The sequence below is a fragment of the Hyaena hyaena genome, unplaced genomic scaffold (genome assembly GCF_003009895.1).
Source record: "Hyaena hyaena isolate Hyena2069 unplaced genomic scaffold, ASM300989v1 scaffold_285, whole genome shotgun sequence".
In the NCBI taxonomy this organism is placed as follows: Eukaryota; Metazoa; Chordata; class Mammalia; order Carnivora; family Hyaenidae; genus Hyaena; species Hyaena hyaena.
In genome coordinates, this window is record NW_024080917.1 from 813,906 (window position 1) to 831,258 (window position 17,353).

General features: G+C 65.1%; 1 protein-coding gene across 5 annotated transcripts; it reads right to left on the reverse strand.

The window, feature by feature from the left end:
- Positions 1–181: 181 nt before the first annotated feature.
- TRAF7 (TNF receptor associated factor 7) lies at positions 182–17,029 on the reverse strand. Of its 5 annotated transcripts, none has more exons than XM_039246703.1 (21): positions 16,928–17,029; positions 9,656–9,774; positions 9,360–9,417; positions 7,437–7,528; positions 5,767–5,883; positions 5,390–5,482; positions 5,234–5,267; positions 4,517–4,700; positions 4,303–4,431; positions 3,503–3,720; positions 3,354–3,427; positions 3,070–3,118; positions 2,863–2,990; positions 2,670–2,752; positions 1,909–1,948; positions 1,681–1,797; positions 1,471–1,593; positions 1,134–1,253; positions 911–1,042; positions 709–828; positions 182–565 (listed from the first exon to the last, which is right to left on the reverse strand). In XM_039246703.1, the coding sequence occupies exons 2-21, from the start codon at positions 9,734–9,736 to the stop codon at positions 551–553; spliced, it is 2,007 nt and encodes a 668-aa protein (XP_039102634.1). In that variant the 5' UTR covers positions 9,737–9,774; positions 16,928–17,029; the 3' UTR covers positions 182–550. The 5 variants fall into 5 exon arrangements, with proteins under 5 accessions (XP_039102634.1, XP_039102629.1, XP_039102633.1 ...); XM_039246698.1 differs by having other exon boundaries at positions 4,297–4,431; positions 16,928–17,028; XM_039246702.1 differs by lacking the exon at positions 16,928–17,029 and adding an exon at positions 12,124–12,246 and having other exon boundaries at positions 4,297–4,431.
- Positions 17,030–17,353: the final 324 nt, after the last annotated feature.

The window sequence follows — 17,353 nt, forward strand, 5'->3', positions numbered from 1 at the left end:
GCGGCGGTCTAGCTTGCTCCAGGCAGGGAAGAGAAGTCACCAAAGGGCCACATCCCAGAGCTGACAGGAGGGGCCCTTCTGGGGCTCCTCCCCAGCCCCCCTCCCCGTGGCTGCGGGTGCCTGAGCACAAAAGCATTCCCAGGTGGCCCTTATGTCACCCCCAGGGACTATCCCCACTCAGTCACAGTCTGTGCAGCTTTTATTTCAATCAAGAAGTAATCAAATCTATATACAGTCTAAAAACAGTAGAAAAGGTGAGTAAAAAGGCCCACGGTCCATCTGGGGTGGGGATGGAGGGTGGGCCGGGCGAGCATCGTACCTGGCACCCAGAGGGAGGGGCTGGGCACTGTCTTGGCAGCGACGATCACAGGACCAAGCAGAGGGAGGCTCGCCGGGCACAGGGTGGGGAGGGCACTGCCTGGCCAGGGCACCTGCCTGCCCATCTCTGCAGGGCAGGCAGCAAGCGCCCCTTGAGACCCGTCACGCGGCCAGCCTGCTTTGGACAGGCCTAGGGCGGTCCCAGAGGAAGCCGAGACTGGTCTGGGTTCTGTCAGCAAGTCCAAACCTGCGGAGGAAGGGTCCCGTCTCAGCTGCCCCAACACCGCCCGCCATCCACACCCGCCCTTGGCTCCCGGCTTCTCAGCAGCACCCCCCCCCCCCAGCCCCACACGTGCAGCCCCTTTGGAAGGCCTGAGCTGAGGCACTGACCTTCACAGTGCTGTCCACAGCCCCGGAGAAGAGCCGGCCCCGGGACACGGCCAGCGCGGTCACGCTGCCCTGGTGACGCAGCAGTGTCTGCGTGCAGATCATGTTGTCCATGCTCCAGACCTGGGGGCACACGGAACGTGAGGGCGCGCCCGGGCTCGGCCGCCCACCGAGAGCCTGCCACCGTCACTAGGCCGACACGCACCCTGAGAGACCGGTCGTAGGACGCGCTGAAAACTTTGGTCTGGTCTGGCGTTGAGATGACCGCCAGGGCATATACGGTGCCAACGTGGCCTGTCAGGGTCCGCACCTGCTCCTTGGACTCGATGTCCCACACCTGAGGGAGTGGCGCAGGCAGGTCAGAGCCGCGGGCTCTGGGGAGGACCGGCGGCCCAGAGGCAGGCCCCGCTCCCAGGTGCCCGCCTTACATGGATGAGGTTCTCATAGGTACCGCAGACAATGTGGTGGTTCGTCACCGCGATAGAGTAGACGCTGCCACCAGATGTCTGCAGGACGTGGATGCAGTCGAGGGTCCGGATGTCCCAGATCTACGGACAAGCTCAAGCCGGTCGGTCCCAGCCAGGCACCTCACCCTCAGGGCCTCTGGGGGTTTGGACACTAACCGGCCCGCCCGCCACCCAGGATGTGCTTGAGGGCCTCCCCACCCCGGAAGCACGGGGGCAGGGTAGACTGAGCCCCCAGGGCTGGTGTGGGCAGCGCCGGCAAGGCCAAGAGTCTTCCCACTGGACGTGTGTGCGGACACACCTTGATTGTCTGGTAGGAGCCGCTGTACAGGTAGCTCTGGGCGGCCACCAGCGCCCGCACCCAGTGGTTGAGGCCCGTGAGCTCCTTCTTCAGCTTCAGTTCAGTGCCCACAATGTCCCACACCTGCGGGGATGGCCGTGAGTGTGGGCGGGGGCATGCGTGTCCAGCAGCCCCACGCCCCACACATGCACACGCGAGCCCTGGCCTGACCTTGATGGCCTTCAGGGAGCCGCTGAAGAGCATGTTGTGTGAGGAGACCAGCGTGCACACAGGGTTGTCATGGGCCCGGATCGTGTTCACCTTCTGCAGGTTCTGGATGTCCCACACCTGGCGGGAAGGACGACAGGAAGCCTCAGGCCGCGGTGGCACGGCGTGCCCGGGGTCCCGGGAGGCCGGTGCGGCCCAGGCCCCTCCTACCACGCGCTCGGCCCCACTCACGATGATGGTGCAGTCGGCTGAGCCGCTGTACAGCTTGCACCTGGGGGAGTGGAGCCACAGGGTCAGGGCAGGAGGAGCCGCCGTCATCGCTGGTGCGGCCATGCGGGGCTGGGCAGAGGCCACCGGGAAGCCACCAGGAACCGGCAGTCTGGCCTGGCTCCTCCTGCTTCCCCGATCCGGGAGATCCTGTCCCGGCGGGAACCTTGGGGGTGGAAGCCCGGCCCCTGCTGCCTGCCCGGCAAGCAGCTGCGAGGTAACTACCCCATTAGCCATTAGCGCTGCCGGAGGCCAAGCGGCAGCGCCTGGGGGCGTGCCTCTCTCCCTCTTCCGCCCGCGACATAAAGTCTCATGACACAAGACAGGAGGAAAGGTGGAGAAGGGGCTACTCTGGGGGTGAGGGAGTAGCCGTGCCGACTACTCTGGGGTCCCGGCCCCGAGGCTCTGGCTACAGGCCAGCGAGTAGTGGCTGAGCTCCCACCTCCCCGAGGCACTCCAGCGCGGGGACCACACGCTGTGAACGGACATCTTCGGACAGGGAGACCCGCGTGCCACCATGTGGCCCTGCCAGGATGAGGGTGCCCCGCAGGAAGGGTAAACACAGCCACCTGAGGACACCCTCACCCTCACCCCTAACCCTCACCCTAAGCCTTCTAACACCTATAAAGAACGTAGCCACACGGGCTCGAGCTCACGGTCCGTGGGGGCAGCACCGAGTCTCCCGTCCCCAGCTCCACGTGGGCACCACGCGTGCCCTCACTCACCCCTGGATACAAAGAGCCAGCACAATGCCGTCATGGCCTTCTAGCGTCTTCTGGCACTTGTAGGTGGTACACGTGTCCCACACCTGCAGAGGCCACGATCAGGGTGGGTCCCCGCAGGATCGGCCCAAAGCCAGGGGGCGGCATGGCCCCCCTCAGGCTGCAGACCACCCTCTTTGGGCAAGACCTTGCTCACCTTGATGGTCTTGTCAGAGGAGCCGCTGAAGAGCAGGTCCCCCATGGAGTAGACACAGAGACACCAGACAGGGCCCTGGTGGCCCACGAAGGTTCCCTTGCACTTGAAGATCTGTTGCGGGTCATAGGCTGTGGAGACGGGAGGAGCCGGTGAGGGCCCGGAGGCGCCCAGGGGCGCCCGAGGGGGCGGCAGCAGGCCTGTACTCACATCCGAGGATGCCCGTGTTCAGCCGCGCGTTGATGTGGGACAGCTCGTCCTGCCAAGGCCATGAGTAGAGGGGATGCTGACTGTGGTCCCGAAGTCCCCGTCCCCACGTGGCGGCGGCTGCCTCAACCCCCCCCCCCCCCCCCCCCCCCCCCCCCCCCCACGCACAGACACCTGAACCCTGGCAGGGAGGCAAGCCTCCCGCCGGGGCCTAGGCTGCAGGGTGGTCCTGCGTCCCCACCCCACCCGCACCCCCGCACCCCCGCACGCGGCCCCTTCCTGCTCACGTTCAACATGGACGCATCCCTCCGGAACTCCATGAGGTCCTCGCTGAGCTTGCTCTGGTTTTCGTCTAGAACATCTGAGTGGCGAGGAAGAAGGTGTCAGGGACTGGAAAGAGGGGCCTCGCCCCTGCCTCTCTGGGCAGGGCCCTCACCGAACTTGAGCTCCAGGCTCTTCTCCAGCTGGTCAATCTTCTCCGAGAGCTTGCCCAGCATGGAGCGCAGGAAGGCGATCTCCTGGTCCTTCTGGGCCAGCGCCACGTGCATCTCGTGGAAGCGGTCGTCCGTCTGCTGCAGGAACTCCTTCAGGCCCTCGAAGCGGCAGGTCTCCAGGTGCGTCTCATACGTGTCCTGGTTCCCGATGAATGTGCACCTGGAGGGACAGGACGGCTGCCCTGCCCACCTGCCCTCCTGGTGGGGGCCCGCCCCCGCCCCCCCACCTCCCTACACCTGCTGCCCGCCCACCCATCCTGCTCCCACTCAGCCCCCAGCAGGCCACTTTGGGATGAAATCTAGTCTTTCCGCTCCCGCTCAAAGCTCTTGAAGGCTCTTCCACGCCCTTTGCCAGCCTCCCAGTCCTGCCTCTTCCCTCTCCCACCGCCCCCCTGCTCTCCACCCCATTCGTGCCGCCGGTCCAGCTGCCCGAAGCCCTCACAGTGGTCTGCAGCTCACACCTCCAGGTGCATCAGTTCTCAGGGCCCGCCTTCCCTGACCTCCCAGCTCCCCGGCCACCCCGACCCTCTGCACTCCCGCAGGGCTCAGGTCTCTCCTCCACGGCACCCGTTACACGGCCCACGTGGCTCCCGCTAAGGTGAGCCTCCCCAGGACCCTGGCTGTCTCCCCAGCGCCTAGCGCACAGGCCCATCTCAGCAAGGGTTCGCTGAGGGAGGGACTGTGAACACAGGCCTGAGGCCCCGCCCCCCCCGTGTGCCCGCCCCCGCCCACTCACCCGTACTTAGAGTGGGGACACTTGATGTGCTCACACTCCTTGAGGTGGGCCTCCAGGTTCATCTTGAGGAGGGGCGGGCAGCTGGGGTTGTTGGGGCACCGCACGGGCCTGTAGTCGCAGCTGCCCTCGTGGTCCCTTTGGGAGGCGGGCGTGAGTCCCCGGAGGCGCCAGCTCTCAGCGCCCCCGGGAGGCGGGGCCAGGGGCCGAGGGGAGCACTTACTTCCGAGCGCTGAGCTTGATGGTAAAGGGGCACCCGCGGGGGTCCACCTCAAAGACGGCAGGCTTCCCAGCCCCCGCCGCCCGGCAGCCGTGCCTGCAGTGGATGAACAGCTCCCCGATCTGCTCGGCCACCGCGATGTTGTTCACCACCACCGTCAGCTTGGCGTGGTCCACGGGGCACTTCTCTGGAGGGGAGGGTATGCTGACCCCACCGTCCACCTGGCCGTCCCCTGGCAAGTCCCCATGCGGCAGGCCCACAGCACGCTCCCTGGGCTGCCCATCTCCCTGCCCCACTGGCATGCCTGACGCAGGTTAGGGGCACAGCCGGGCTACCTAGAGTGACCGCGGGCCGCTGGGCTGACTCAGGAGTCTGGGGCGGGGTGGGGGGAGCTGGGGCAGAGCCCGGAAGGAACAAGCCCCGGGCCCAGGCGCCAGGGCCTGAGAGGCTGAGGCGGGCAGCACCACCGGCAAGGGCACTTTTGCGGGAGACGGCTGGGGCCGAGGGCAGGAAGCTCCGAGCTGGGGGTCTCACTGCTTCACCAGTCAAGGTCTGGAGCCTGGCCCGAGCACCCCATGGCAGAGATGCTAAGGGCAGGACTAGGGAGAAGCCACCATGTGCCAGGGGCATAATCTGTGCTGGGCCTGGGCTGGGGCCTCTGTGGTGGGGCCCTTCCAAAGCGGGGGAATGAGGTGGCCAGGCCTGGGGGGAGGGACCTACCTGACTTTAAGGCGCATCTTCGACAGAACGTGTGCTGTGGAGACAATGGGTGGGCTTGGGGCATGGCCTCAGAGCCGCCCCCACCCCTAGCCCACATGGAGGACAGTCTCCGGGTGGCCCCGCCATGGTGCCCGCGTTAGGGACAGGCGGCCTCACCCCACATGTGGTGATCACGGGGTCCTTGAACACGCCGCAGCACAGCTGGCAGCACAGCTTCACCGAGGGCTGCTCGGCAAACACCAGTGGTTCCTAGAACCAGGCAGGGCAGCGTGAGGGTGCCGGGCGTCGAGGGGGCGGGGTGGGGGTGCGGAAGCAGAGAGGACCCCTCCAGCCACACCCTTGGCCCTGCGCGCTTGCTCTCCAGCAGTGATGGAGACCAGAAGACCCCACAAGGGTGCCGCGCTCACTCCCCAAAGCCGGTACCCCGGTAGCCCCCACCCCCGTAAGGGCTGAGAAGTGGGAAGAGTGGGCCTGGGGGAGGAGGCCGTCCCACCCCCCCTGGAGGGGGCGCCTGCGGGGGCGGACACACCTACCGGCTCCTCCTCCTCCTCAGGCAGCGAGAAGGTGGAGCGCAGGGACATGCTGGACTCCGAGTGCAGGGAGCGGACGGAGATGGCCGAGTCGGAGCGGCGTGGGGTGCTGATGGGGGGCTGCGGCACACAGGGACAGACCACCCGTCAGCCGCCGCGTGTGCCCGGGAAGCCGCCGGGGCACCCGGGCCCCTGCCGGCCCGGCAGTCCCGGCCCTGTGGCTGGGCCACCCGCTCACGTCTGCCAGCTTTCTTTGTGTAAATGGAGAGACTTCCTGCTATTCAATTCCAGGAGGACGCGCTCGCCTGGCCTGCTTCCTGCTTCCCGTGAGGGAATGTGGGCTGCACAGGGGGCACCTCCATCAGCCAGTCCCGGGCCGGCCTCCGCACCCGCACTGCCAGAGGAAGGGAAGGCCAGCAGAGGCTTGGGGGCTCCAGGTCCCCTCGGGCTTGGCCGCCCGTCTGGCTTCCGTGGCTGGGGACACGAGGCCGGGCCACTGAGGCTCCCAGGGAAGGCAGGTCCCCACTGAACCCTGGCCAAGATTCTCCGAGGGAGAGCCATGGGTGCCTGCCTCTGCCTCAGTCACTGAAGATGAGGATCTGGGGGAGCCCTGGGTGGGGGGAACTGTCCCTTCCGCTACCCTTGGCCTAGAACCCCCCCCAGTAAAGGTCCTGTAAGAGCCACTGCTCCCCTCCCAGCCCGCGGGCCCCCTCCCGGTCCCGGCCACTCTGGGGAAAATCCCCTCCCCAGCAGCCATGGGTGAGTCACAGGTCACAGGGGTCAGAGCAGGCGGAGCCAGAGGGAGCAGGGTGCAATGTGTCTGCACGTTTGTCCTTAGAGAAGGCCTAGCGCAGCGCCTGGCACACAGAGCATTTGAGTAATTAAAAACACCGGTTTTCTTCATATTAAATAGGAAACGAAGGCCTAGCAGCCCAGCACGAGAAGGCTTAGGTCCTGGGAGGCTGGGGGGACAGGAGAACCAGCTGGCGTCTGTGGGGCCACCACACCAGCGAGGATCCCGAGAACCCGTGAGGGAAGGCGGACAGCGAGGCTCGGCAGAGGTGAGCGGCAGGAGGGCCCGAGCCAGCCCCTCGGCCAGGGCAGGCCCTCACTTCCGACAGGCCCAGCGCCCAGCGGCCCGGGCCGGTGGCCGGACAGGCAGGGAACAGCCGCTGTGACCCTGGCCGCACGGCCTGGGCACTGAAAGCCAGCGCCGACTCCCCCCAGCCCCTCCTCACTGCACACAGCCAGCGGCAGGAGGCTCTCCCTGTCTCACTCGCACGTGCGTCATCCCCCGGCTCGGGCCGCCCTCCTTCCAGCCACCCGCTCACCTTCCACCTGCCTGCCCTCCCTCTCAGCCTCCACTCGATAGAACCTTCTGTGGCTCCCACAGCCTCCAAGACGGAGCTGAACACACTTCAGCCCAGCCCGCAGGCTCTGCACCCTCTGGCCCCACCGCTCCCTCCTCCATGAAGTCCACCCACGGTTGCGTAGGCCTCACGATGTCCAGACATGGACGCCCTCCGCCTCACCAGCCCACCGGACCCTGCAGACCTTAGCTCAGGGCACGCCTCGAGGCGGAGCCTCCCCTCCTGCCACCCCTGGGACCTGGCCCTGGGGAAGGAGGGCATGGCCGGACGCTGTGCGGAGAGGCGAGCTCGGCACAGACCTACCATGCTATCCTCCTCGTCCCGCGGTGAGTACGCGAGGGTGCTAGAAGAAGACGGGGTCCTGCGGTGCTGTTTGTACGTGCTGGTCCCATCGGCTGCCAGGAAGAGAGGGTGGGGACGCCATGAGTGTGGTCCAGACGGGAACGCCTGGCCCACCGTGGGGGCAAGTGGGCTCCCTGGGGGGACGGGCCCTGTGGGAGCAGGGGCTGGGCCAGATAGGGGTTAACCCCCTCTGGGAAGTCTCCTGTCCCCACCCGCTCCCGGGGCCTCCTCGATCTGAGGGCCACTTGGCTGGGGCTGGGATCATGGGCAGCTGGGAACCACCCTGCCCCCGGCAGGGGCCTGAGCAGGGCAAGGGCCAGAGTGCGAGCTGGCCTGAGCCCCCAGTAACTCCCTCCCTTCACCCTTCCCCCCCCCCTCCGCCAGAGCCCTGCGCCCTCAGCCCCCTCCAGGGCCAGGCAGGTGGGGAGGGCACGCCCTGGGGCTAGGCGGGCTCAGGGAGCCCCCCAGGCCAATCCTCTGTGCCTGGAGCCCCAGGCCCCCGACAGTCACACTCCCAAGGCAGGCTGAAGGTGGGCTGGAGGATCGCCTGTGTCTGCAAGGTGCCAGCACCAAGCCTGACCCGGGGGCTGCCCTGTGCCCAGCTGAGGCAAGAGACTGACATCTGAGTGATTACTGTGGAGGCTGCTTGGCAGGAGGTGTGATATCGTCTTGTTTGGCCCTCAAGGTAACCCGCTGGGGCGGGGGTGGGTCCTCTGGGTCCTCAGTGCCCAGAGGAGGAAACAGAGACAGAGGCCTGCGGCCCCGGGCTGGTGTGTGGTGGGGACTGACAGGCAGCCCACTGTTTGGGTCCACTGGTCTCCCACCTGCTCCCCTGGCCAGAACCTGGAACCACCCTCGGGCCTCCTCAGCCCTCCAGGGAAGGTGCTGGTCGGGAGTCCATGCGGCAGCCAGAGGCCCTGGGGTAGCCACCCCAGGGCCTCTGGCTCCGCCCAAACCCCAAAGGCCTGGGTTTATGATTCAGGCTTTAAGCAGCTGCCCTGTGACTGGGCCTCAGTTTCCCTATCTGTGAGAGGGGCCAGGTGAGGTGACTGTTCTTGCCCAGCTCTGACCCATCCCTGCCACTGATGGGGTTGCTGGGTGGGGTGAGAGTGAGACTGTCTGCCCCCCGGGCGCGGGACTGCCGTGACCGGGATGCTCAGATTAGGGGAGATGTTTATTTATTCTCAGGACAAAACACCTAAGAGGGAAAAGGGGCACTTTCAGAGCCCCTGACTGGGCCACCCTGGGGCAAAGAGGGGTCGATGTGAGCACGTGTGTGCAGTGGTCCTGTGGCCTCACTGTCAAGTACATCTAGAGGGAGCCCTGGAAAAGCAATTAAAAACTGACTCCACCTATGAGGAGCAGAGTACCAAAATGGCTCAGGAACAAAGTCCACCCCTGAGTCCCCAGGCCTGCTGAGGGAGGCCACACGCCCTCACAACTCGGGAACGGAGGCCGTGCCCCGGGCTGTGAGTTCCTCAAGACCTCCTCGGACACACAGCCCTGAGCTGGACCCGGTCTAGAGAAAGGACCCCCGTGAGTACTTCTTACCACCTACTCGTGCCGGGTATGGCCCGCAGTCCCGACCTTTCAGAGGCTGCTAGGCACTAGCGTGAGGGACAGGGCTGCGTGGGGGTGCTGGGGAAGGTGGAGCACCCCCCCGCCCCCAGAGGTAATGGGTGAGGCCCTGGGATGCCTGGGGAGAAGGATGCAGCAGCAGAGGTGGGGGGAGGGGGCGACAGGCAGCCTGGGGCCCACCTGCCTGCTCTCCAACACCAATGCCCCCTCCTCCCCACCAGGACGTGCCCCGCAGACCCCAGCCGGAGTAAGGGCTGCCCAGATTCTGCTCAGCCCGCACTGGCCTGGACTCACAGGCTGGCTCACCTTTTGTGATGGTGGTGACGGCCGAAAAGGCAGGCCCGAAGGTCGTTTCCATTCTGGTCTGGACAGGACAGATGAGACTTGGCACTGGCCCCCAGAGAGGACGTGTACACACACACACACACACACGGACGTGTGCTGACACGCTTTCGCACCACTGTGGTCATGTGCACGCGTACACAGACACGCGGCACGGGCCCTCCAGGTAGGGAGGGGACGGCTCTGGAGGCCCTGCGGGGACTCCGGGTACACAGAGTGAGCACAAAGGGGAGACCCTTCCCCACGAGGGACCCTCTTACCCCGGGTGCGACGTCTGGAGTGGGAAGGTTGGCGGGCCCCCCAGAGAAGCGGTTGTAGCGGGCGTTCTTGCCCGAGCTCATGCTCTAGAGAAGCATCTAGGGTCCGCGGGCAGCATCTCCTGAGGGGGAGCACGATGGTGGGGATGGTGGCCTAGGCGGGCCAATTGGCCAGAGCAGAGCCACATGGCCAGGCCTGCTCTGGCTGGTCCACTCCAGGCATACCCTGGCCTCTCCACCACCAATGCCAACAAGGGCGGGTCCGTGCGGGCAAAGTCTCTTCCCCTCCCTCCCATCCCAGGTATGCACAGGCCCAAGGAAGGGAGGAGGCCCTGGGGGCAGGCAGGCAGGCAGCTGGCACTCAGCTCTATCTTCCTTCAAGGCCCAACCTTTTGGAAGAGCCACCACCCCCCTCCTCCCCCAAGAGGCAGAGAGCCACAGCCGTGCTCTACATGACCCTCTGGGTCGGAGGGCAGGTGCCCCTGGAGCCAAGGCCGGGTCGTGGTGTGGCACATGGGGCGGGATCGAGCCACCTGCCTGTTTACTGCCAGGGCAGTGCAGTCTGGCCCTGGACGGTCCCAGTCTGTAGGATGGAAGGACGCTGGCCACACCCCAGACAACCTGTGGGTGATGTACCTGGGGCCCGGCCTCTCGGGGCCTCATAACACAGACAAAGCCCCTTTGGGGCAAGGGGAGGAGAGGAAAGCCCTGATTCCAGACCTTGTGCAGTCACCCACCCTGGAAACAGGGGACGTGTGCTTACTTCCCAGCTGCTGACTCAGGACTCACCAGGCGGAGGTGTGGGGAGAGGGCCCAGTGGAATTCAGCCTGGGCCTCTGAGCACCAGCCGCCCTAGACGGGGGGCCTGGCCACTAGAAGAAAGGGGACCAGCCCGCAGCCCCGATCTGGAGAGCCTGGGGAAAGCCGCTCCACTGCCAGGCAACGCCCGCTGTCCCGGAGGCCCTCCCGGGGGCAGCGTCCACAGCGGGGTCTGCACCCCATCTCCTGCCACAAGGCCCCAGCTTCAAGCCAGGCTCGCCGCGAGGAGGAGCACACGTGAGCTCTCTGTCCAGGAGACCCCTGGTAACACAGCGCCCCTGCGAGGCCACAGTGTGGGCTCATGGCCTGTGGCTAGGCCGGGCCAGGGCGACCAGTGTCGGGGACTCCCGGGGAGGCCGGCGCAGCTTGCTCCCATGGGGCGGAAGGGCACGTGCAGGCTAGGGCCCAGCCTGTGGTCCGGAGGCCCCGCAGGACTGAGGAGGGGGCTCCAGGTGGAAGGGCGACCGAGCCACCTGGCCATGTCTGCCTCACACACACCATAGCCACTCGGTGGTCCTCGAAGCCGACCTAGGGGTCTACAGGGAGGAGCCAGATCTGGAGCCTTGTAGTTCCCACCGTGCTCCTGAGAGACCCGTCACGGCTCCCCACCGTCTCCTCTCGCTCCTGCCCCTTTGAATGCCACCTGCAGTGCAACCCCCCGAAGTCTTCCAGACTCAGGCCTCAATGGGGTAGCTGTCAGTCTCTGCGCTGGGCCCTGCCACCCATGCTCTCAGTGTCCTGTGGGTCCAGCTAGATAGGAGGGGGGGAGGGGCCCCAAGACGTTGGCCAAAGCCTCCCCCTCTGCCCACCACCGCCCTGCTGTGACTCCAGTCCAGGCTCTCTGGGGCCTTGTCCCCATGGGGGAGTGGCAGGGGCTCCTGAGAGTGGGCAGTATCAGGCCCTTGGCGGAGGGGTGACTGGGGCGGGTCCAGAAGCCCCACCCCCAGGGCTGCTGCCCGTCTCAGTGCTAAGCAGGAAATGTTGGGGCCACCCTGCTTGGATAAGGACACCACAGTTGGGGTGAGGCCCAGAGAGCTCCAACTTAAGAGCTCCAGGACTCACCTTTTGGGAAACCCAAGGTCGGCTGCTGCCTTGGCACCAGGGGGCATGCCAGGAGGAGGCTGGGGGTGGGTCGCGGGGAGACAGCCGGCCCGCACTGACCTGCATTTTACAATCCATCTGCTCCCTCTGCCGCAAGCTCCTGAGGCCCAGAGGCCGGCTGCTGGCTCCAGCGAGCGGCTGCCGTGGTCCCGGCGGCCGGGACCCCAGCAGGGACTCCCCCCAGGACAGCAGCCAGCCCGCCAGCCCCCATGGGGCCTGTGTGCCTGCTGCTCAGTCTGAGGGAGCAGGCGTCTGGCTCTCCCTCACTCTGGAGTGAAGTAAACAGAAAGGCACGCAGGGCAACATGCAAATCGGCTGGAAAGTCCCCTGACAGCCCAGAGCGGCCAGGCCGGCAGACACACAACCCGGAGGGGGGGAGGGGGGGCGTACAGACTGGCCAGAGAGCAAAGCGGAGCCAGGGAAGGAGGGAACCGCTTCCCCAGTTACATGGGTGGGCATGCGGCCTCAGCCAGGGACCCGAGGTGGGCGGGACCTGCAGGCCACTGGTCCCCCCAGCCATGCACCCCGAGACCACAACAATCACATCCTACCCTAAGCGTCCTGGAAGTGAGCAAGGTGCCGTGAGGCTTCAGCCGCACTCCCCCAGGGGCTGCGTTTTGCAGTAACAGCCTTCGCTGGCGTCCCCCTGTGGGCCCAAACCCGGGAAACAACAGCACAGCTGCGCACTCCCCCCCCCCCCCCCCCCCGGGGTTGGCCTCTGACCACCCCGCAGCAGGCCTGGAAGCAGGAGGACAGGACCTGTCGGCTAGACATCTGGGCGCTCCCCAAGTGGGAAAAGCTGTGGGCTGGGCCTGCCCAGCGCTGCTGGGGGGTGGGGGAGACAGGACTCCCCACGCAGCTCCCCTTCCCTCCCTGGCCGAGACCCCCACCCTGCCTGCTCCAGGTGCCTTGGCAGAGCCCAGGCGGGGGACCCGAAGATCCTATCCCTAAAAGAGACAAGACCGCATGCAGGTCCTGGGGGCCATGGGGCTATCTGCCTCAGGTAAGGCTGGTGGGACAGCGGCGCCCAGGGTCACTGCCAGAGCAGCCCCCCTGCCTGAGCCTAGGGTCAAGGCCCAGGATCTCTGTCCACCCATGTCCATGTCCAAAGGGCTCCTGGGGCCCCGGGGCGCACTCCCTGCCCGACAAGGAAGTGGAGATCCACCTATAATGCCCCAGTCCCTCTTCAGGAAAGCCCCCCACCAACCCTGCTCTCTGGGCAGCCTGCACCAGAGGGCAGGCCAGCTCCCTTAGGAACTACCCCCCCCAACCCCCCCGCCCCGGACGGAGGCCAACTGGATCTGCTAGGCCCTCACGCTTGGGAATATGGCACACAGGTCCCCCACTGTGGTCCCTGTGGCTGGCAGCCAGCAGAGTGGGTAGTGCAGGCTGTAAATGCTGGGGGGCGGGGAGCAGTGGGATGGGCAGAAGCGGGTCTGCGAGGGCCAAGCCCCTCCTTGAGGAGGCTCCTCCAGCAGCTCCAGGCACTGGGCCCGGTGGGGTCCCCTGAGCAGCACGTGCTGAGCCAGGGATGGGGGTAGGCTGGCCCTGGAAATGCCATCAGGCCACATGTTTAGTGGTGACTGCCCCAGGGTACGCACAGGTGGCTCAGGACACCTCAGCCGAGACTGGCACGGAGCCTTGGGTGGCCACCAGATGCAGCCCCGAGTCACTCACAGACCACCCAGCCCCTGGGCCAGCCTCTGCCGGGCCCCTGGCCCACACCCAAGCTGGGCTGCCAAATCCTATAGAAACAGGCCGCGTTGCCATAGCAAAGCCGTATACAGCTCCCCCAGCTGTTCCCTGATGTCCCCTCCACACGTCTTTTCCATCCCAAACAAGCCAGGTGTGACGTCAGGGCTCCCCTCAGCACCTCAGCAGGCCCTGGTTTGAGGCCTGCCCAGCCTCCTTCCCTCCCAGCACCCAGCCCCGGCCTCTGCCCTCACCCTCCATCCTTCCCTTTGTGCCCGCAGTTCCTAATCCAGCGTGGCCTCGAGGTTGCCAGACCAGACACCTGCCGTGGCCTCCTGTCCCCAGGGCTGTGTCCCTGCACCCCCCACCAACCTCTCCAGCACCCACAGACCCCTCTGCTGGAGGGAGGGCATCCTTCCCGCTCAGCCACCCTGGCTGTAACCCCCACTCAGCCATCGCAGTGGCTTTACCTCCCCACAAGCCCCCCGGGGCCACCTCCCGTCCTTCCTCTCTCGACACTGGATGGCCGCATACAAGGTGTACACCTGACGCAGTCGGGGGGGGGGAGGCTCTTAGAGAGCTTCCCAGAAGGGGCTGCCCACATCCAGAGCAGGGAGACTATTCTGGAAAAAGGGGGTATATGTCCTCCTATCTGAGCACCTGGCTGTAGGGGCCACTTTTACCCACCCACACCCTTCCTCCAACTCAGGGTCTGGGCCAACCAGGGCTGCAGAGGCACAACGGGGAAGCATGTCCCAGGCTGTCTTCAATCAGTGCATCTAGGGGCCCCCAGCTGGCTTAATTGGAAGGGTGTGTGACTCTTGATCTTGCAGTTGTGAGTTCAAGCCCCACGTAGGGTGTAGAAATTACTTAAATAAATAAAACTTAAGACCGAAAAAATCAGTGACTCTAAATTTGTGGAGACAGGTCCTGGGCCTCTCCCCAAGAGCCCAGTGACACCTCGGGCCCAGGCTACGCCTCCAGGCCGCCCTGGCCGTTTCCGCCTCCCTGCCTTCCTCTTTCTTGGTTCCCTGCAGAAGCTTGGGGAGTGTACCCAAAGTCCCAGGCCGGAGGCGGCCCTGGACGTGTGCCAGCCCGTTCCACTGTCCACTCCATGCCCTTCCAGGCCAGACCGTGGCACTACAGTCTTCATGGCACATTCCTTCAGTCCTGGTGTCCACAAGGCTGCTCCTTCCCCTGGAGACAGCCAACCGCCAGGCCTCCATGAGCCGTCAGCACCGGCCCCCGGGAGCACTTCCTCCTTCATCTGCCCTGTCTGACCCCAAGCCCCTGCAGGGAGAAACCGAATTTCTTCTCCAATTCTGCGGCAGGGCCAGAACACCGGGGATGCCCTGGGGCATCTATTGAAAGTTGCTGGTACCTCCGCATAACCAGCCAAATGGCCTGGTGAAGTCCTAGGAGCCCACCGAACAGCAAGGCCAGGCCGATGGGGCTCCAGGTTCAGAGCAAGTTATGTCCTGCGGACACTTCCCAAGGCTGGGCATTCGCTGGCACTTCACATACGTGCTTATACTGACCCCTCCAAGTGTTCTTTATGGCGATGGAACAGCACGATGGTCAGGCCGTAAGTGCTGGACTCAGACCTGGGTTCAAATGCCACCTGGGCCGCCTAACAGCTGCGTGACTTTGGGCAAGTCAGGGGCTCCAATTTCTCACCCGTTACACGGCGTGGATGTAACCCCGTCTGGAAGGAGCTGCGAGAGGTGCGGCGGTGGTGAGGCCTCCGCCCACAGCAGCCCCTGTTCGAGGGTCAAAAGTGGAGGTTGGGAGGCCTGGACTTAGAGCCCCCAAGGGGTCACGCCAAGGCCAGCCAAAGCCCTATTCTGCCCCCAAACCGAGGAGTCCACGGTGCACCAAACCCAGCCCCCGCCACACCGCACCGGGGAGCAGCCACACCGCGCGCCCAGGCTGCCCGGGGCCATCCAACCAGGTCAGGCCCTTCAACCACATCTCTCCTGTTTCCCAAACTCTGATTTTGCAGCCGGCCGGCTGGCCGGCCCTGTGCAGGTAAGAGGGCGTGTGGCAACGGCTGAATGGGAGTCTGACCTTGAGATGCTAGGGAGCCTGTAGGCAGAGGCTTGGGAGTACTACTAAGCCCCATTCAAGCTGCCAAAGGCACTTTTCTGTGGGCTCCTATGCCCGCAAAGACAATACTTCAGACTCCGATCTATTCCATTCATTTCCAGATCTACTGTGTGTGACACACAGCCACAGTGGGGGTTACTCCTCAGAGATCCCTCAGGAAGGAAGGCCTCCCCTCCTTCCCAGCTGGTTACCTCCCTCAGCCAGGCTGCCAGGACCCCCGCTTCCCCGCAGAGCGAGCTTGTGGCTTCCTGGGGACAGTGCAGCTGGAACGTGTAGAACCCTGAGACACCGAGGCTGGGGATTCCATGGAGAAACGTGGGTGCCCAGAGCAGTGCAAGTAGGGATGTATGATAGAGAGGCAGTGCCTGCCGCACAGGCTTGCAGGGAAGGGGTGTGGGAAGGGAGAGTCCCAGAGAGAAGGAATGAGGAAGAGGGAGGCCACATGCTTGGCAAAGGCCAGAGGGTGGGCAGCCCCCAGGAGAGGGGGCCTGCGTGTGCACAGGAGGGGTCTGAGGGATGGGGAGAAGGGTGGACAGGCAGCGTGGGCAGCCTGGAGCTCTAAGCAAGGGTGGCAGCAAAGCAGGGTGGAATCCCCAGCCCTACCCTCCACCCATGTCCTGCCAAAGCAGGCTGGGACCTAGCAACGCCTCAAGGCAACGAGGCCCACGCTGTCAGACCCGGTGAGTGGTGGGGGCCAAGTCTCCCACTGCTCTCCTCTACACACAGCCGATCTTTACCAGACTTGGATCTGAGGTTGGCTCCCCTGTGCTTGAGTCCTCCAGCAGCCTCCCTTGCAAGTACAATACAATCCCTGCCACCAGGCACTCTGGTCTGGCTGGCCCCGTGGACTAGGCCTCTCACCCCTCTGCCAGCACTTACTGGCGCACCAAGCCCTTTCTCGCGCCGGGCCTTTGCACATCTTGCTCCCTCTGCCTGCCTTGCTCTTCCAGCAACTTCCCAAGACAAGCCTCGTGCTGTAGGCATCTCCTCCCTCAGCAAGCCACTCGGGAGCGCCCAGTACTCTTTCTCCGTGCCCTGCTTCTCTCCAAGCACCTATCACAACTCTTCAGGATTGTGTGTGTACTGTGAATCCCTCCCCGCTCTCCACGGCCGGTTCTCAAGCCAGGGTGTGCAGGGAGAGGGAAGGATTTTGTCCCCCAGGAGACGTCTAGCAGTGTCCGGAGGCACTTGATTGTCACGACGTGGGGATGGGAGAGGTTCCTGGCATCTAGTGGGTGGGGACCAGGGATGCTACTCAACATCCTACAAAGCACAGCAAAGAAGGATCGGCGCGAAGTGTCAACAGCAGCCGGGCTGAGAAAAGCTGCAGAAGAAGAGCCTACGAGAACTGGGTCCCCAGCGTCGCGCAATGAACACAGGAAAAAGAATAAAGAAGGGGAGAATGGGGCAATGGGGTGAGCGACCGACAGACGCCCCAAGATCCCGGCTCAAGTCGGCCCCGCCCCCCCAGGCCCGACGCCTCCGCGGACCCCAAAGCGCCTACCGCCCGGCCCCGAGGCGCGAGCTCCGGGCCGAGCGCGCCGCGCGGACACTCACCCGCCCGCGGCCGCCCGGGAGCGGCCGCGCTACCCTCCCGCTTCATCGTGTCCCCGCGGCCGCTGGCCGGGAGAGAGACAGGACGCGCGAGCCGGAAGCGCTGAGACGCTATGCCTGCCGGGATTTGTAGTTCCTCGTCTTTCAATGCCCTGGTCACCGCCTCACGCGCGGCTCCTCAGAAACTATGACTTCCGGCGGTTCCGACGTCGCGGGGCGGGATTGGCAGCTTCAGAATCACTCTATGTTACAGATCGGAGTCTGATTGGTTGTGTGCATCTGTCGCTCACAGTTAAGTTCCAAGGCCTCTGCTAAAGGAAGAAGCTGTGAGAGTCCGGTCCAGGAGACCGGGGGCGGGTACTTCCGGCATGATTGCCCAATCGCAGAGGTAGAGCAGTTTCTATAAAAGCTTGAGCCTCGCACCCTTGC